General features: G+C 56.9%; 2 protein-coding genes across 2 annotated transcripts in view; one reads left to right on the top strand and one right to left on the bottom strand.

Annotated features, from left to right (window-relative positions):
- Positions 1-2,236, top strand: part of NUDT18 (nudix (nucleoside diphosphate linked moiety X)-type motif 18) — a 3,500-nt gene extending 1,264 nt beyond the window's left edge. The window contains 2 exon segments of the mRNA XM_011939865.1: positions 730-979; positions 1,215-2,236. Coding sequence (XP_011795255.1) covers positions 730-979; positions 1,215-1,810 — 846 coding nt within the window. The 3' untranslated portion in view covers positions 1,811-2,236.
- Positions 2,237-4,217: 1,981 nt separating this feature from the next.
- On the bottom strand, positions 4,218-19,079 carry FAM160B2 (family with sequence similarity 160, member B2). Its single transcript, XM_011939809.1, has 18 exons — positions 18,991-19,079; positions 14,504-14,582; positions 12,519-12,691; positions 11,515-11,619; positions 11,295-11,417; positions 10,824-11,066; positions 10,515-10,711; positions 10,082-10,190; positions 9,772-9,848; positions 9,239-9,428; positions 8,389-8,534; positions 8,156-8,284; positions 7,597-7,687; positions 7,278-7,421; positions 6,810-6,950; positions 6,499-6,599; positions 5,942-6,334; positions 4,218-5,045 (listed from the first exon to the last, which is right to left on the bottom strand). The coding sequence occupies exons 3-17, from the start codon at positions 12,639-12,641 to the stop codon at positions 6,196-6,198; spliced, it is 2,058 nt and encodes a 685-aa protein (XP_011795199.1). The 5' UTR covers positions 12,642-12,691; positions 14,504-14,582; positions 18,991-19,079; the 3' UTR covers positions 4,218-5,045; positions 5,942-6,195.
- Positions 19,080-19,430: the final 351 nt, after the last annotated feature.

The following is a 19,430-nucleotide window of genomic DNA, read 5'->3' as shown; positions in this document are numbered from 1 at the left end:
GGCCCGCCGGGCCTCGGGAGCGCGCAGCCAGCCCAGGTGGGGACAGAAGACCCAACGGCCACAGCCAGCGCTGCCGCGTGCGTGGCGCTTCCCAGTTTTGCAAAGCACTCCCACTCCCACTCGCATCTGTGCCCTGCGTTCGTCCCGATATGTAGAAGAGGAAACTGAGGCCCGGGGCCTGTTTGTCTCATCCCTAGGCCTCATTCCTTCCCTTCCCCAGAGTCTAGTGGAATGCCCAGGGTCCCCCGGGTAGCAGTGGCTCAACTCGAGTTTACCCTCAGGCCTTTGGTGCTGATCCCTGTAGTGGACGATGTAATGACAACTAGAAGGGGCCAGGGTCATAGGGCGGGGTTGTACAGAGTGGAGGTGGGGGGTCGTGTTTCAAAGCCGGACCCCAGTGTGAGGACCCATCACAGTTTGTAAACCACGCCGTTGGAGGCGAGAGATACACAGTGACATGTACAGACGGAAATCAGTGCAAGACACATGGTGACCCTCACTCTGGGGCCTCATCTCCAGCCCCTGAAGCAGCTTCCAGGAATCTCAGCCCTTCCTGAAATGGAAGTCTTCCTAAATCCAGAGAGGGACGAATTGCAGGGAGGAGAGGGCTGCAGCCCCCAGCGACACGAGGGCAGGTCTCCTGGAGCGCTAGCCGGCTTGAGGGTGTCCACCCTGAAGGGAGTCTTGGGAGACTGTGTTTGAGGTGTCCCCCGGTCCCGGTGGGAGAAGGCTGTGGCAGGAAGTGAGGATCCTTTGTCCCCTCAGGATGAGGTGCTACTGATCCAGGAGGCCAAGAGGGAGTGCTGGGGGTCGTGGTACCTGCCTGCGGGGAGAATGGAGCCGGGGGAGACCATCGTGGAGGCGCTGCAGCGGGAGGTGAAGGAGGAGGCGGGGCTGCACTGTGAGCCCGAGACACTGCTGTCCGTGGAGGAGCGGGGCCCCTCCTGGGTCCGCTTCGTGTTCCTCGCTCGCCCCACAGGTATGGCCCACCTGGAGGCAGTGTGAGCAGGGCCAGTTGACACCTTTCCCCCAGCTCCTCGGTGAGGTGAGCCCCTCCACAGCCAGTCCTGTTATGACTGGCACAGCCCGGCATGGGCAGATTCCAGCCTTTGGGCTGGGGGCCTCTCTTCTGGGTCAGGGATGTCTGTTGACTGCCACACCTGCACTTCTCTCCACACAGACGGTCCCTGCCCCATCCCCCACATTTCCCCCAGGTGGAATTCTCAAGACTTCCAAGGAGGCCGATGCGGAGTCCCTGCAGGCTGCCTGGTACCCACGGAGCTCCCTGCCCACTCCGCTGCGAGCCCATGACATCCTGCACCTGGTTGAGCTAGCCGCCCAGTATCGCCAGCAAGCCAGGCACCCTGTCATTCTGCCGCAAGAGCTACCCTGTGATCTGGTCTGCCAGCGGCTCGTGGTCACCTTTACCAGCGCCCAGACAGTGTGGGTGTTGGTGGGCACAGTGGGGATTCCTCACTTGCCTGTCACTGCCTGTGGCCTCGACCCTGTGGAGCAGAGGGGTGGCATGAAGATGGCCATCCTGCGGCTGCTGCAGGAGTGTCTGACCCTGCACCACTTGGTGGTGGAGATCAAGGGGTTGCTTGGACTGCAGCACCTGGGCCGAGATCACAGTGATGGCGTCTGTCTGAATGTGCTGGTGACCGTGGCTTTTCGGAGCCCAGGGATCCAGGATGAACCCCCAAAGATTCGGGGTGAGAACTTCTTTTGGTGGAAGGTGATGGAGGAAGACCTGCAAAGCCAGCTCGTCAAGCGGCTTCAGGGATCCTCTGTTGTCCCGGTGAACAGATAGGGAGGTGGAGGAGGTGACAAGGAGCTAGGCAGCCATGCTCCCTCCAGTGCAGACGTGTCTCCCTCTGAGGGAGGCAAGAGGCTGGCGATCAGGGATCTTGTTGCATTGGGAGCAGGGGCGGCTCTCCTGGTTCCCAGGAGAGATGCTTTGAGGAGCATTCCTCTACATTGCACAAGGGACAGTGCCTTTAACCAAGCAAGGAGTCCAAAGCTCAGGACCTGACAACCCTGAGGGCACACTGACACCTCTCCCCAGGGGGATGGGGAGCTTTCTGCACCACCAGTGGTATCTCCTCATCATGTTCTGTGCCCTCTTTGGGAAAGGCCTGCATCCTGATCCTTCCAGGCCCTTGGAGCCTGGAGGGGCACTGGGAAGGTCTCCCGAGGGAGGAGCCCCTTGCTGAGTAAAGAGGTGTTACTTACCTTGCCTCCCTGCCTAAACGTCTCTGTGGGGAGCAAGTGTTGGGGACGGCTGTCCAGGAGCTGCTGTTCCCCTCGTGTTACCCACAGCCGCCCATGCCTTTCCCAGTGCACTGACAGTGTGGGCCAGTCTGCTGTCCAGCATGGCCCCCGGGGCTCCTTCCAGCTGGCCTGCTGGCCCGGGGTGTGACTCTGAGGGGACCCATCCCTAATGAAACACAGCTCTGAGTCCTCCAAGGGTTGGGCAGTGGGCGGCCCCAGAGGAACTTCACGTGGGACAGGCTGCAGGTGCTGCCTCTGCTCTCTCCTTGAGCCTCCCTGGCACAGACCCCTCCCCCGGCTTTCCTGCCTCTGCCTTTTCACAGCTTCAGCCCACACCAGACCAAACGTTTTTTTCATTTCCCCTCAGCCTGGCTGAATCACGGTAGGAATTTTTTTTTTTTTAATAAGTGGCCAGGCACAGTGGCTCACGCCTGTAATCCCAACACTTTTTGGTAGGCTGATGCAGGTGGATCACTTGAGGTCAGGAGTTCGAGACCAGCCTGGCCAACATGGCAAAACCCCATCTCTACTACAAATACAAAAAACTAGCCGTTCATGTTGGCAGATGCCTGTAATCCAAGATACTTAGGAGGCTGAGGCAGGAGAATCGTTTGAACCCCAGAAGCAGAGGTTGCAGTGAGCTGAGCTCCAGCCTGGGCAGACTGTCTCAAAAAGAAAAAAAAAAAAGAACTTTGGCCAGGCACGGTGGCTCACACCTGTAATCCCAGTGCCTTGGGAGGCTGAGGCAGGAGGATCGCTTGAAGGCAAGAGTTTGAAGCCAGCCTGGGCAACATAGTGAGACCCTGTCTCTACAGAAAAAAACAAAACAAAACAAAACCCAGGCGAGGTGGCGCACACCTGTAAATCCCAGCTACTCAGGAGGCTGATGCAGGAGGATTGCTTGAGCCCAGAAAGTGGAGGCTGCAGTGAGCCATGATCAGGCCACTGCACTCCAGTCTGGGTAAAAGAGCAAGACCCTCTCTCAAAAGAAAAGAGAAAAGAAAGAACATTTAAGCGAAAATCAAAGGAAATGAACAAATAAAATATATCAAGTGTTCTACGGTAGAGATTTCTGATTCTGAGCAAGGAAACACTTGCACGGGCTCCCCTTCTCCTGAGGGCCTAGATAACCTCCAAGGCCCCTTTTCCAGCCCCCTCCCTGCCTCTCTTGGCTGCCCTCTTTCTGGCTCCTGGAAGGTGGTAGGAATCCTTGTACCCTTTGAGGACAAATGCCTTGCAAATGATGGAACCAAACTCTTTTATTTCAGTTCATTTCTCTCAGTGTCGAAGGGACCCACTGGCCCACATCCAGTCAGCCGGGCAATGACGTTTGGCTATTTGCCCCCATTATTTAGCCTAGTAGTTTTCAACCCTGGGAGCACATTAGGGTCACCTGGGTTTCTGTTTTTCTTTCTTTCTTTTTTCTCAGACAGGGTCTTGCTCTGTCACCCAGGCTGGAGTGGAGTGGTGTGATCCTGGCTCACTGCAGCATTGACCTCCCAGGCTCGAGTGACAAGTGATTCTCCTGCCTCAGCCTCCCAAGTAGCTGGAACCACAGGCGCATGCCACCACACCCAACTAATTTTTAAGTTTTTAGTAGACATGGGGGCCTCGCTATATTGCCGAGGCTGGTCTCGAACTCCAGTCCTCAAATGATCCTCCCGCCTTAGCCTCCCAAAGTACTGGGATTATAGGCATGAGCCACCATGCACAGCCACCTGGAGAGCTTGAACTCTGGGCCCACCCCCAGCAACAATAATTTAACTGGTGATGGGACACTGGGCATTGGGATTTTAAAAAGCCACCCAGGATCAACACAAGTTGAGGGCCACCGTCTGGCTCCTTTTCCTCCAAGTTCTCAGCCTGCCCTCCCGCAGTCTCTTGGGGAACCCCCTCAGAGGATCCCTCACCCCTCCACACACACCTGAGGACAAAGGGTTTATTTATTTATGTGTTAACTTTTCTTTTTCCCTGAGAACACACCTGTGAATTATTACTATTATTTTTTTTTAGAGACAGGCTCTTACTCTGTTGCCCAGGCTGGAGTGCAGTGGTGCAATCAGCTCACTGCAGCCTTGAACTTAAAGACAAGGTTTTAAATACCAGGCCTATTTTACAACTAAAACAGGCATAGAACACGCATCATAAACACACCCAAGTGAGACTTGCACACAGATGCTCCCACGTGGTCCATTCCCTCACGGTGTCTCCGGGGTGGGCAGGCTCTCGGCTGCAGGTCAGCCCAGCAGAAGTGGCACTGCTCTGCCAAGTCTGGCTCCTGGCAGGCTCTGAGGATCAGCAGATCTGCACTGCCAGAGCCTGTCTGTTTACCGCCCACCCCACCTCCCTGCTCCAGTGCTAGAAAAAGAATTTGTCTTCCTTGGGGAGGAAGATGGGCCCGAATTAGCAGTGGAGTCCTGGGCAGAAGGAGGGGGAACTTGGCCAAGAACAGAGCCACCATGTCCACGCAATCACACCATTTATTGCTGTGCTGTCCGGGGAAGACACCGTGCAAACGCCAAAGTGCATTGAGGAGAGGGGAGGGTCTGTGACTCCCAGACCCTCGAATATTTTATGAATCTAAGAGTCCAGATGCAGTTCATCCACGGAGATCTGCGCCCTGTCCACACCAACACCCACGTTCGTGCACGCACATGCGCACAGTGCTCTTCAGAGCGGCGAGGTCCTCCCCCGTGGGGAGGAATGCGGGAGAGGCAGAGGTCACTGAGTTTCCTCCTGTTTCGTGTCACCTCTTGGCAACCTGTGTCTGGCTTCTAGAAGTGGCATGGGCAAGAAAAGGAAGCGAAAGAAGCTCTGGCCTGCTCCTCCTTGCCCAGGAGCAAAGCCAGCCACTGTGTAGTCCCGCTGTGAGGTAATGCCTGGCGCCGCCCGTGTATTCCTGCAGGTCAAGACAGATTCGGGCCGGGTGGGGTGGCAGCCCCAGCCACAGAGGGCATGCAGGGAGAACAACACCAGGACTGGCTGCCTGGGCCGCAGCCACTCCCCGCCAGGCACAGGGGCCTGGAGTCAGGGGGTGTCCTGCCCTTATCTGTCCCATGAGCTCCCTGGCCACCCAGAAGGGTCTTCTATCAAGAACACTGGGCCCTGGGCAGAAGGGAGGGCAAGGCCTGGCCTCCCCTGGTCTCTGACCTCTCTGCCCAGGTGCTGTGGACCTGCTGAGACGGGTTCAGAAGGCGCCAGAGAGGAACTAGCTGGACCTGAGCCTGGCTCCCGGGCCCACTCCCCTCCTGGCTGCAGCTGCACCAAGGTTCTCATTAGCAGCGGCCCCCGCCTGGGTGCGGAACATGCTTTGGGCATTTGCCATGAGGCGGCTGGGAGTTTTGCAACAGTTTCCAGGGGAGCAGAGCAGGAAGAGGGGCTTCCCCGACGATCCTATTCACTGCTCCTCCTCCATGGGCCAAGTGGGCCAAGCCGTGAAGGCAAGGGACACAATGTCAGGTCTCAGCAGCTCCCATGGTACCTAATATGACACAGACAAGGCTCCAGGCCCCATCTCCCTGGCCTGGGCTCCCGACCAGTCTCAGAGCCATCAGCTCACTCCCCATCTTGCCCCTGGAGTTGAGTCACAGGTCTTGGCCCTGGCCACAAATGGCCAGTACAGAGGGGGCCAGGCACACAGCACATGAGGGTCTGGGGCCTGGGTGCTCACCTGGCTGTCACCCAAGCTCCTCCAAGAAGGCCCCAAGGACCCTGCTGCCTGGAAAGCCATCTGTTTGGCTCCTTGGCACCTGGCATGCCCATTCCCTGAAACCCAGTCTGGTGTGGTCAACATGCCGCAGTCTCCTTGAATGAGCCTGGGAGCAGAAGCCCCATCCCAGGAGGGGAGTGTGGCGGCAGTGCCAGGCAGGAGGCAGCTCTGGGGCAGAGGTGTGGACAGGAGTCTCCCACCGCCCTGGTCCTGGCTCAGACCTGCCCTTCCGGGGCTGGGGAGAGGTTCTGGCGAGGATCACGTGGGGGAAACTTGACGAAGGCAATGGCAGCCAGCTCCTTGCAGAACTCCTCCAGCACCACCACGCCCTGGAGGAGGGTCTGGTGGTCCAGCCTGCAGGGAGATGGCACAGGGGGCATGGCTGGGTGGGGGCAGGACTGTGCCCAGCATGACAGCCCAGCATCCACGAGGCTTGACCCTGTGGCCGGCCACCTCTCCTCCAGAGGCACTTTCTACCCTCCCACCCCCAGGCTTCACCTGGCACCCTTGGTACTCACTGCTCCCCAGGAGCCTGGCCCGTCAACTGCTTGCGCACCAGGAGCAGCTTGCCTGGGAATTGGGGTACCCTCTGGATTCTCTGCATCAAGTCCCCGATTACCTAGAGTAGGAACCACGGGGGACTCAGATGGGGCCAGCAATACCAGTGGGTCCCCTGGCCCTGCCACACCATGCAGAGCATGGGAGACTGCTTTCCCTGGCACCGGCAAGGGTGCCCACCCCTCCAGCCCCCCACCACCTGCCCCATTCCCCTTCCCTGCTGTTCCCTCCACCGCGCTGGGCACACTCCCTCGGGCCGAGGCATCCTCACCCTCACCAACACGGAGAATAGGCTTCTGCAGCCAGGGGCCAGGCTGATGTAGGGATCCAGGAGGTACTCATGAATATGGGGGTGGGGGAAGAGGGCAAGCCGGGACAGGACCGAGGTCACCTGCAGGTTCAGGCTGTATGGCTGTAGGAACATGGTGGACAGAGCCGAGGGCTGGCAGGTCTGGTGAGCATTTTTGCACTCCCCCAGCAAGGTGCCTGGCCAGTGTGAACGTGTGTGGGGGTGGGAGGCTCACGCGATGTGTGTGTGTCATGGATTCCATGGGGCTGAGGGCCAGAACATGTTAGGGCGTGTGGAGCAGGGGCGAGACGGGGCTTCCCACCTGGGGAAAGGACAGGGGTGCTGTGCACCAAAGAACCAAAGTGGAGGCAACCCTGTGACCAGCCCCTGCTCTCAAAGGACCCCAGAGGCACCAGCCTGGAGTTCTCCTGGCCCAGGCCCACTGGCTACCTGATCCAGAATCCGGGACATGCGGTCAAACAGCACTCGGAGGAAGTGGCCCTCGAAGAAAGGTCGCTCTGGCTCATGGGGGTCCAAAGGTGTGGGGGTCAGAGGCCAGCCCCAGGACGCAACGCGGGAGCTGCACTCCTGGAACTAAGACAGGCGGGAGAGTAGAAGCATCGGGCCCAGGGATTGGGAACCAGCAGACGGTGCCCCACGCAGGAGGGATGGGCTGGGGTCCTTGGGCAGATGAGAGGGGGAACCCAGAGCTTATCACCCAGCTGTTCTGAAGGACAGGAAGTGGGAGCTGGTAGCAGGAGCCACTCACCAGGCCATAAGCATCGTGGACGTATGTGTCATAGCCCGTCTCCTCCAGGAAGGCAGAGGTCTTGGCTTCCTCGGGGACCAGGCACAGGAAACTGAGAGACAGGAGCTGGTGTGGAGGTGCTCCCGGCTCACCCTGCTCTCCCCTGCTCGTGGGACCCCTATCTCCCTCCCCGACTGGACCCCAGGGCTGTGGCCAAAGAAAAATACTCAGGCCAGACACGGTGACTCATGTCTGTAATCCCAGCACTTTGGGAGGCCAAGGTGGGCGGACCACCTGAGGTCAGGAGTTCGAGATCAGCCTGGCCAACATTGGGAAACCCCGTCTTTACTAAAAATACAAAAATTAGCTGGGTGTGGTAGTGCATGTCTGTAATCCCAGGTACTCGGGAGGCTGAGGCACAGGAATTGCTTAAACCCAGAACCCGGGAGGTGGAGGTTGCAGTGAGCCAAGATTGTGCCACTGCACTCCAGCCTGGGGGACAGAGCAAGACTATCTCAAAAAAAAAAAAAAAAAAAAGAGTAAAACTCAAGTGGTTCAGACTGCCTAACTTGTTCCCCACCTGTTGACGATTTCGGTCACTGCTGTTTTGCCATCATAGCTGGTGGCAGGCGCTAGGCGAGGCTTTGCACGAGGTTGAAAGCCGGAATCCAGGAAGCTGTCGGTAAAGTAGGGGTCTTCCTCCAGATCTCTATGGCCAGAACAGAACAGTGCGGCACCAATGAATGAATGGACAGAGTGAGCGTGCGAGTGCTGAGGGCTGGGCTGGGGCCAGAGGGTGCCGGTTTCACTTACAGTGTGTCCTCATAGCTCTCAGGCTCTGGTGAGCCCCAGGCCACGTAAGGGCGGCCCTCAAGGTTGCGCAGGACCAGGCTGCGGATGATCCCCTCGTGGGGCTTCTGCAGCAGCTCCTCAAACAGCCGGAGCGTGGCGATGCTGATCTGGAGCGGGAAGGGGGTCGGCAGGATAGCCCCTTCCCCACCCAGCTCCCAGGGGTGCCTTGGCATGGCTAACCCAGATAAGAAAAGGCCTCTGAGGCAGAGTCACCTCCCTTGGCTGGATGCTAAGGTGGCAGGTTTTGGGGGGAGTCGGGGGGTGTGGGCCTAGGAATCAAGAAGTCTGGGTGGTCCCTGGTACGTGACTAATTTGATGTGCTATTTCAGGCAAGCCAATTCGCTTCTCTGTGCCTTACTTTCCATGTCTGAGAAATGGGAGTATCAACCTCGCCTACCTCACAGAGTAGGTGTTAGCCCTCCCACAAGCCAAGTGAGTATAAAAGCACTGTCCAAAATATAAAATACTGTAAAATAAGCTGGGCACAGTGGCTCATGCCTGCTTTCCCAGCACTTTAGGAGGCTAAGGTGAGAGGATCGCTTGAGGCCAGGAGTTGGCGACTGCAGTGAGTTAGGATCACACCAGTGCACTCCAGGGCCTGGGGTGACAGAGCAAGACCCTGTCTCTTAAAAAAAAAAAAAAATGCATATGATCATAGAAAATTAGTGTGTGACGAAAGCGGCTCGGCAGTGTTTTGCAGTTCAGCGTCTCAAAGCTGGAGTTAGCTGGGAACACTCGTGAAATGGGAAGTGTTCAGGAAATCCCTCTGGCAGGGGTGGTGAGGAACAGAGATGGAGGTCCCCCTCCGTACCTCATCAGAGAGGTGGTCACAGTGCCCGATGAGGTGAGCGGACAGGGCATGGGGGTTGTCCCTGGGGGCTTCAGGCTGCCGGTCTGTGCCCAGGAGGAAAGCCACGGCCTCCCGCAGCAGCGCAGGGGAGCGGAGCTGGCGCAGCATGGCCGTGAGGAGGGCGGTGGAGGTCAGGATGCTCTGCTCAGACCTACGGGAAGAGGGCACCTTAGCCAGGCCCGGTGTGTGCAGACAGCGCATGAGTGTGGGTGGCAGAACCCTTCCTGCTTGCCTCTCATCTTTGGCTGGTATGTCTGTGGTCACTTGCCCATCCCTGCTGAGGTCCCGCAGGGAAGGGTAGGAGACCTTCATTTAGCCCACGTAGCTCAGAGCCATGTGCGCATCACAGGGCAGGCCTGGCAAACATCACCCAATGGGGTCCACAGATGGGATTCTGGTCAAGAAGGTGTCTGGCCTTAGGGACAGGATGAGGCTGGGTGGGGTAGGCGGTTTGCTGTAGACCACAGTCATGCCTGAGGTAACTGGACACTTACACATGCAGGAGCTGGGGCTGCAGGGTCTCCATGAAGAACTTCTCAGCCACGGCCTTCGCCAAGGCATCTGCAACCACCTGGGTTCCACAGAGCATGTGGTCAACGTGTTTTGCGCTCATCACAATTCCCGCTGAGAAATAACCATGTCCTTGCGCAGCGCCTGATGCCACAGGAGACGGTTCCCAGCCTGCCTGCGGCCCTGCCTAGCTCCTGGACCCCATGTTTCCATGTCCCTGCTCCAGTTAGTCCTCGAGATGGAGATGGTACAGGGAATAGCATGAGAGCCCGGCCCCCGCCCGCCCCTGCTCACCGTGTGTGCCTCTGTGATAAGGTGGTCGCAGTAATCAAACCAGCCCAAGAAGGCAGCCAAGGCCTCCTTCCCAGGGAAGGAAGCCTCATCAGATGGGGCACTGGGTAACCTGAAGAGGGGAGAGAAGTCTCAGAGAGTGGGGGAGGAGCTTCAAGGTCTTCCTCAATGTCTCCCAAAACTGGGCCCTTCCCCTCTCCTGTGGAACCTCTGTGGCTGGGCATCAGTTATCTTGGGGGTTTTATGGACAGAGGCAGCAAAAGCAGTGCTTCCCTGGAGGGCGAGAAGGCCCCTGGGGATCAGCTGCAGCCTTGGGGAGAGGGTGGCCAGCAGGGGTCCCTAGCAACGTGGAACACCAGGGGAGCTGACCACCAAAGACAGGCAGGGCTGCCAGCAACTGAAGATGCTGGCCGGCCTTCCCGGGCTGGGCACCCACCTCCAGCTGATGCCCTCTAAGGCAGCAATGTCTGCGGGGTCCAGGAAGACAGGCATGGACCGGTACAGCTGGCAGAGGTGCTGGACAATCGCAGGGCAGCAGGGGCTGCTCTGGACCAGGTAGGTGGCGGCAGCTGGGGAGGCCACGCTCACCAGGAGCAGCAGGTTCTCCTGGGCCTTCAAGGCCACCCGACTCTTCTAGAGGATGAGGACGCGACTTCAGGGACATGAATGTGAGCCCACAAATCACCTCCTGGCCGTCGACCTACCCCTCCCCCGCCCCCACCCTCTCCATCTCTGCTGCCAGCACCTTGCTCTGGCACAGCCCAAGCAGGGAGGTGATCAGGTTGCTCTCTGCAGTCCCACCATCCAGCTCCTCGGTCTCAGCAGGCATGTGGCTGTTCAAGGCCTGGGCCCCACAGGGCTCCCCGTCCAGCTGGGGCCTGGCAGGAGCACCATCGTGGGAGCAGTCCTTGTCCCTGTGGCTGGCTGTGTCCTTAGGCAGGGGAGTGGGTTCTCTGCATGCCTTCTTCCTACCTACAATCTTCTTACCCTGCAAAGAGGGTGGGATGAGGCCAGGCCTGGTGGGGACCAGTTCCCAGGGTCCCCCACTGGGACTGCAGGGTGGGCTGCCGGCAGGGCCTCAGCCTGGAGCTGGAGGGGAAGCTGCCTGCGTGCCTCCTGGGTACCTGCTCTCTGCTTCTGCCTCCTCAGGAGGGCCGAGGGGGCTTGCCCTGGGGTTCCAGGCCCTCCCGCTCCTCTTCCCGATGGGAGTGCTCACTTCCAGGATGTAGGCGAGCAGCTCTGGGTCCTGCTGGATCTTGGAGCAGAGGACGGTGGTGAACTGCACCTCCTCCTTTTCTGTAACGGATCCGGGAGCTGTCCCACCAAGTCGGAGGAGTTTCTGGAAGAGTAGCAGGACAGAAACATTGGGGAGAGGTGTGGCGGGGGAGAGAGCGGGGCCTTACACCCAGACACCCCTTGGCTTCTGGGCCCCTCACCTGCACAGGCCTGTGGACACTGAGGTAATGCAGCAGGGGGTGCTGCACCTGCGCCAGAACCTTGCTGAAGAACTGGAACACCTGCTGCCGCATGCCTGGGGGGTACTGAGGCCAGGGACAGAGCGCCTGTCAGGACCGTGTCCCCCGCCTGCCGCATGCCTGGGGGGCACTGAGGCCAGGGACAGAGCGCCTGTCAGAGGCTATGTCCCCTGCCTGCCGCATGTCTTGGGGGGACTGAGGCCAGGGAAGGAGCTCCTGTCAGAGGTGTGTCCCCCACCTGGAACGCTGCACCCCCAGAGAACCCCAGGCTCAACTCCTCCCTCAATCCTGGCTCAGAGGGCCCCTTCTCACAGGCCTGCTTCCCTCGCCACGTTGTTTGAAACTGGCCTTCTTGGCACTCACAACCCCTTTTCCTGCATCACTGTGCTCCATAACTGGGTCATTATTGATCCATCACAGGATGGTCCTGCCTCTCCCACTAGGATTCCTGTCGGATTTTCTTTCCTTTTTTTTAAGAGACAGCATCTTGCTCTGCCTCCTAGGCAGGAGTGCAGTCGCATGATCACAGTTCACTGCAGCCTCCACCTCCTGGGCTCAAGCAATCCTCCCACCTCAGCCTCCCACGTAGCTGGGGCTACAGGCGCGCGCCACCATGCCTGGCTCTTGTCAGTCTGAATCCCTACTGTGTCCCCAGCATCTAGAGCAGAGCCTGGCACGTGGCAGGCCCATCTTTGTGGAGTGAACTGGGAACAGGCGCGCTGGGATGGTGGAATGTTCTAAGTGAGACAGCCACAGTGCCTGTCCTGTTTGCTCCTCTCCCCCCAGCTGCCACTTTCAGTGTCAGGACTGGGAAGAGCACAGGCAGAAAGGCCTGGAATCCAGGGAACCCCAGGCTGCCCACCTCAGCCTGAAATCCAGGGAGCCTGGGCTGCCCACCACAGCCTGGCCCAGCGCGCAGAAGGCCTCCCACCTCGGCCTGGCCCGGCGCGCAGAGGGCCTCCCACCTCGGCCTTGCCCAGTGTGCAGAGAGTCTCCAGGATCTTGTGCTGCAGCAGGTACTCCAGGCAGGGCCCTGCCTCACCCACGGCCACCTGCTGCTGCTCTTCATACACCAGGATGTCCAGCATCTGCTTCAGCCGCCAGGGAATGTCTGTCTTCTTGGCGGGGGTGTTTTCATCTAATTGATGTTTGGGAAACAAGTGTTAAGTTGGGTGAAGAGGGGCACCTTGGCTTGAAAACTTCACCGTCTCCAGCCAAAGCCCAGAAAGGGGAGGTCCTGTCTGGGAGAGGTGGGGGAAGACAGCTGCGGGCAACTGGGAAATGGAAGTTGACAGTGGATGCTTCAATATTTAAGAAGACAAAAGTCTTTCCAGGCTCAGGACACAGTCCTCTGAAAACGCATGCATGCCCAGCACTTTATTGGGGGCAGTAGCATCGGCTTCCTTCAAACCCTGGGATAGGTACAGAGACAGGGACACGTGGTCCTGGGCCCACAGAAGGCTGCTGTCAGCTCTGGGCCTGAGTGAGACGCTGTGGGCTCAGGACTCTTGTCACATAACTTAGAAGCTGTAATTCCAGCAGCTGCCTGAGAGAGAACCTCACGGGGCCTCCCCAGCTGACACTCAGAGAAGGCAAGCCTCTGTTTTTCACAAAGAGAAAAAAAAATCTGCATCACCACCTTCAGGTCTGAACCGGTCCTCCTCTCTGTACCAAGGCCCTGACAGGGAAGCTACTTAGTGGGGCTTTTACAGTCAGAGTCTCAGTGTGTCTTTTAAAGAAAGTTCTGGTGCTTCAGGACTGGCCTTGGAGCACCCCCTAGCTTTCCTTTAAGGAACAGGAGCTTGAGTAGGGTGGCCTGCCCCAGGCACTTCCAACTCTTCTAGTCTAGGGACCATTCTGGAAATGAAAGGGCTGGGGGTGGGGGTGAATTTAAGCCAGTTCTGATCTGATCTTACTCAGCTGGTGGACTGAGGCTCTCCTTCAAGAGACCTTTCACCTGAAGAGGTGGTTCAGAAATGGGAGTGGACTTTTCTCCCCCAGGGAACATGAGGCAATGTCTGGAGACATTGCTGGTTGTCCCAATTCAGGGGTGGGGTGTGCTACTGGCACCTAGTGGGTAGAGGCCAGAATTACTGCTGCACATCCCACACTGCCCAGGACAAACCCGCGCAGGGAAGGCTCCAGGTCTAATGCCAACTGTGCCAAGATTGAGAAACCTGATTTAGCAGAACCCTCAGAGGGTCCCACAGATTTCTGAATTTCCTGGGCTGGCCCCGGGCTGGAAAGAAAGCCTGTAGGAAAGGTGTGGGCTGGAATCAAGCCCCCAGTCTGAACTCCAGGAAGGGGAAAGTGAGGGATGCAGGATATGGTTACCTGGCAACAAGTCTATATCCACCCGTGGCAGCATCATGACTGCAGAGCAGCCACTCAGATGCCATCCCCTCAGGGAGCGATCCTGATGGGACCAGGTGACCCAAGGCTTTGGCTCTCTGGGGTGTTAGCTTGGGGAGAGGGACCCAGGCATGTTACCCACCTTGGTTTTCGCTCTCCTCCTACCCCAGATCTCTACAAGGAAAATGCCCCTAAGTTGGCTCAGGGGAAAGGGGAGGTTGTTAAACTCTTTTCTTTTGATCAGTAAACCCTAGGCACATGCTCTTGGGGCCTGAAGGCCTGGAACTGGAAGCTGGGGGAAGTGCAGCCACCTCTTCCTTGCAGAGTCCGGCCAGTGAGACCCCCAACGAGGCTGCTCCTCCCTCGCACAGCCCTTTTCGAAAGGTCAGGGTGGGACCGGCAGCTAAATCATCAGGAGCAGAGTGGCCCAGGCCTCTGGGTCTTCTGTCTGTCTGGTTCTCTGTCTCCATGAACTCGGCTCCAATTCTGCACGAGTGGGCACGTTACCTTTCCCAGGACACCTGCATGGTGACACTCTGCACACTCCTTCCTCCCCACTCCCCCCAGGGTCCCCCGGCTGGGGAGGGCCAGGCCGCACCTGTGGTCTCGATGTAGTAGTTCGTGATGCCCTTCCAGTGCTCCACGAAGGCCTGCAGCAGGTCAATGCTGGGCTCGCGCTGCGGAGAGGGCGGAGACACAACCTCGGTGAGGGCCACAAAGGCCAGGGAGCCCCTGCCTTCATGGGAACAGACATTCCATGCTGAGTGTCAGGTTCATGCTCGGCCTCCTCATGAGGAGGCACCCTGCTCCCTGGCTTTCAAAGGGAGGAATAACACATTTCCTCCCGGCCACACTGGCACTGTCTCCATATCTAGCCAAGTATCTCCTCACAGGCACTTCTCCCTAGATACCCCTCCCTCCTGGAAATGCTGTTTTCTTGCTGTATGTCACAATCCTGTCCTGTCTCTGTCCTGGAGGTGCTAAGAATGTTGCTGGGGGAAACAGACACAGATTATTTCAACACAGCATGGGTACACTACAGTAGAGGCACATAGAGGAACGCAGTCCCCCAACGAAAAGCAGAATGATACAGATGGAAAATGTGGCAAAGGCCAGGTGCAGTGGCTCAGGCCCATAAGCCCAACCGTCTGTGAGGCAAAGGTGGGCAGGCGGCTTGAGTCCAGGAGTTTGAGACCAGCCTCGGCAACATGATGGCGCTCTGTCTCTATAAAGAATTTAAAAACTAGCAGGACGTGGTGGTGTGTGCCTATAGTCCCAGCTACCTGGGAGGCTGGGGTGGGAGGATCACCTGAGCCTGGGGAGGTCAAGGCTTCAGTGAATTGTGATCGCACCATTGCACTCCAGCCTAGGTGACGAGGTGAGACCCTATCTCAAAAAAAAAAAAAAAAGAAAAAGAAAAAAAAGACAAAGCTTTCCCATTCCTCTCAATCTGAGAGTCTTTGAAAATCTGTTCAAGACCACCACAGGCTCTGTTCATTTTGATGGGTAGGTAACATTAGCATGATATTAACAAAGTGCCTTCCTTCTAACATGCTTTCATCTTGTGTCCAAAGCCTGAGCCTGCACAACCCCAACTCCTTAGCCAGTGCTGCTCTCGTTTCCTCCTCTACTGGCTCCTTCTATCAAGCCTCGGAAAATTCTGGTTCTGCTCTGGGAAAGCCCCTAACCTCCCCCTTTTCCATAAGCGTTCTCTCCATCTCTACACCATGGCTGATACTGGCCTTGCACTGAGAACAACCACTTTCCCTGAAAACTTCTCTAAAACAAAACAAACAAAACCATTCCTTCGCTTTTCTCGCAGAGTAAATGTCTTCAGGAAAAAAAGAAAGAATTCTAATCATCCCTCCCCACAGCTGTGCATTTCTGCCTCCAGGTCTTTGCTGGGGCCACTCCTCTGCCCAAGGTGCTCTGTATCCCAATAACTTGTCTGGATCCTGAGAGTCCCCAGTGAGGTTCAGTCCCCGGCAGCTCCACCAAGCCCTCTCCAGTGTCCCTGCCTGCCCACACCTCTCTCTGACCTCACACTTCACTGCACCACAGAGCTGAGTAGCCACTCATGAAATCATTCATTCATTCTAAGCGCCCACTATGTACAAGACACTATGCTAGATGCCACAAGCAACATGAGGATGACTAACACCCAGTCCTCAAGAACCGTGCCATGGAGAAGACAATATAAAATTGCATTGAATAATGAAGCTACAAGGAAGTAGTGTGAGGCCTCAGGAGAGGTGGAAAGTGGTGACCTCTCAGAAAAAGGGGTAACTTCTAACAGGCTGGAACAGGGGAAGGCTTTACCAAGATCACATCTGAACTAAAACTTGAAGAACCGGAAGGAACTCTGTAAAGTGTGTCTGGGGAAGGGGTGCTGGTGAGACTCTGGAGCCTCTATCATTTTTTGCAGGTAGCAGGGAGCAGGTCAATGACAGCTTTTTTATTTTTTAATATATAAATAAAAGACAGTCTCACTGTCACCCAGGCTAGAGTGCAGCGTCACCATCTCAGCTCGCTGCAACCTCCGCCTCCTGGGTTCAAGTGATTCTCCTGCCTCCCAAGTTGCTGGGATTACAGATGTGTGCCACCACGCCTGGCTGATTTTTGTATTTTTAGTAGAGACAGGGTTTCACCATGTTGGCCAGGCTAGTCTCGAACTCCTGACCTCAAGTGGTCTGCCCGCCTGGGCCTCCCAAAGTGCTGGGATTACAGGCGTGAGCCACCACACCCAGCCATTGGCACTGTCTGAGCAGTGTTTTAGGAAGATTCATCTGGCAGTTGAGCTTGGGAGAGGAGGTAAAGGCGGTAAGAATATGCTTAGAAGGCCACTGCAACACGGGGAGGGACGACATTCAGAGAACTGGAAACTCCCCACGGTCCACAGGGCATCTTGTCTTCTTTCAAAGCTACTTGGTAGGGGCTATGACCCTTCTCAAAAGTAGCACCACCCACAGTTATTCCAAATATTCTATCCCTGTGGAGTGATGGCATCTCACCACCTTCCATGTGACAGTGCCTGCTGTGCTGAGCAGTCCTCTCTTCTGCTAGACAATGAGCTCCCTGAGAGCCAGGGGTCTGTGTTTCACAGCTAGCCCGCCCTCGATGGGCTCAGCGCATAGTGAATCCCCATGAATATTTACCAAATATCTCAGGAAACTCCTGGAGACATTCTCTCCCTAGTTCCTTGTTTCAGAAAGTCCTCTGGCCCTTCAGCAGCCCTACAATTATCTCATCATTTCTGTGATGGGGTCTCCTTTAGCCTCAAAATTGACTTACAGTCTTTGAAAACCTTGAGCTGGGCTTTAACCAAAAAGAACACTCCAGTACGACAGGAGACATGGGAGAGGCGGGTTAACCGGCACAGGCCATTAGAGAGCTGGTGGCACAGGTGTGTGATCTTTACCTGACTCCATGACCGGCTATGGTAACTCCAAACCAAAGGCACTGAACCCAACAATTTCTCTTTAAAGATATTATTAGTGGCCGGACATAGTGGTGGCCCACACCTATAATCCCAGCTCTCTGGGAGGCCGAGGCAGGTCAGTCACTTAAGGTCAGGAGTTTGAGACAAGCCTGGCCAACATGGTGAAACCTCGTCTCTACTGAAAATACAAATGTTAGCTGCGCGTGGTGGCGCAGACCTGTAGTCCAAAAAAAAAAAAAAAAAGAGCTGTAATGATTCCTAATCTGTTGGATCAGAAGAGGGTGGGGAGGAGCACTCTTCCTCCTCAATGAGGAGTCAGTTGACTTACTGGGATCACACATTACTTGGTGACCCAAGCTTCGGAAAGACGTAGACTGGAGACCTGGGGGTGGAGCAGAAAAGAGGAATTCCTGTCTCCCTGTAGGGCCAGCCACACTTCCCGGACATAGCCGATATGTTCAATACTAAAGGGCCCAGAAGATCACTTGGCTAAAAAGATGTCCCTCCACTGCCAAAATCTCCTCCTGCCACTGATGCCTGTACTTCCCTCATTGGAAGCCTTAGAAATTGACCCCTAGCCAGGCGCAGTGGCTCATGCCTGTAATCCCAGTACTTTGGGAGGCTAAGGCGGGTGGATCGCTTGAGACCAGGAGTTCAAGACCAGCCTGGGCAACATGATGAAACCCTGTCTCTACAAAAAATACAAAAATTAGCCTGGCGTGGTGCAGCATGCCTGTAGTCCCAGCTACCCAGGAGGCTGAGGTGGGAGGATTGCTTGAGCCCAGGAGGTGGAGGCTGCAGTAAGCCCAAGATCGAACCACTAGACTCCAGCCTGGGCTCAGAAATAAATAAATAATACTAAAAAGAAAAGAAAAAGAAATTCACTCCTCAGGACTGAGGAACTGTCTGGCCTGTCTCACCTCCTGTAAATGGAGTGTTCCTCAGAGGTATGAATTAGTTTATCAGATCACTTTTTAAGATGACAGCTGTTTTGACTGGGGATGAGGGAAGGGGAGGAAAAATCATTTTGGAACCGTCTCTACCTGGATGCCCTAAGGCCCTGGACCTGGGTCAACAGCAGGGCTGGGAAGGTGTAGGAAGTCAGTCTCTGACTTTCTTTCCAAGTTTGCCTAAGGCAAACTTCCTTCAACAGGAGCTCCCATGAGGGTGGGGGAGGAGGTGGTGGGGAGGAAAGAGGGTGAAACCCAAGGCTTTCTCTCCTGAGAAAATCTGATACTCAACTCATCAATTGGGCAAAGATTTATACTTGGAGGCAGAAAAGTATTGTTGACTTTACAGACAGCTTCTTGGCAGAGTTACTTTCAACAGCAGGCACCCCCCCCCCACCCTACCAGGAATACCCCCGCCCTCCCTACACAGCACTACATCTTGCTGAACGAACCCTGGTAGTGGGCTGCTTGCCAGCCTGCAGCCCCAACAAAAAACGGCAAAAACACAAACTCTGACGGCATGTGAAACATCAATGGACTCTCCTCCCCCCACAGGGCCACTCAGGCCCCACCACGGGCGGCCTGTCCCTAAGTCAATTTGGCTTGGGAGGGGTGACAGCCACGCTGGAAACATCTGCACCCCGCAGAGGGCGGTTTCGCCGGCTGGGCGCCCACCAGCCTGCCCCGGGTCTTTACCCTTCGTGGGGACTTGGACCGGCAGGGCCCGCACTTCCCACGTCCCGGGGTGACGGGAAGGGCGTCCTGCACCCCAACAAGGTCCTGGAGTTGTCTGGGAGATCAGACCGAGGGGAAGGGGCGGCGATTTTTTCAAGCCCAGGCGGGGTGGAGCGGAGGAAGGAGGCAGGCCCACCGGTACTGGGGGAGGCGGTCTAGGGCCCGAGGAGGGCAGGAAACACCCCAAGGGGTGACAGGGAGCGTCCCGGCGAAGGCGAGTTCGGGAATTGGGAGACTCCGCGGCCAGGACGCACAGACAGGAAGCGACGCGGGAGCAGGCCGGGGAGGTGGGGCGGTCGGGAGGAGTCTGGGAGCGGGCTGAGAAGAGCGAGGGGAAGTGGGGCGCGGCCGGCGAGGAGAGGCCGGGGAAGGGGCGCCGCGGCCCGGGTGTCCCTGCCCGA

Source organism: Colobus angolensis, unplaced genomic scaffold, assembly GCF_000951035.1.
Source record: "Colobus angolensis palliatus isolate OR3802 unplaced genomic scaffold, Cang.pa_1.0 Scaffold184, whole genome shotgun sequence".
Taxonomy (NCBI): Eukaryota; Metazoa; Chordata; class Mammalia; order Primates; family Cercopithecidae; genus Colobus; species Colobus angolensis.
This window is presented reverse-complemented; position numbering and strand designations above follow the sequence as displayed.

What these genes read in the sequence shown, in the direction of transcription:
- FAM160B2 (XM_011939809.1), bottom strand. Translation starts at nt 12,641, where the DNA reads ATGCTGGACATCCTGGTGTATGAAGAGCAGCAGCAGGTGGCCGTGGGT. An exon ending in TCCACGATGCTTATGGCCTG is followed by an intron (nt 7,422 to 7,596) that starts GTGAGTGGCTCC and finishes CGCCTGTCTTAG; the next exon opens with TTCCAGGAGTGCAGCTCCCG. An exon ending in TGTCCCGGATTCTGGATCAG is followed by an intron (nt 6,951 to 7,277) that starts GTAGCCAGTGGG and finishes ATGTTCCTACAG; the next exon opens with CCATACAGCCTGAACCTGCA.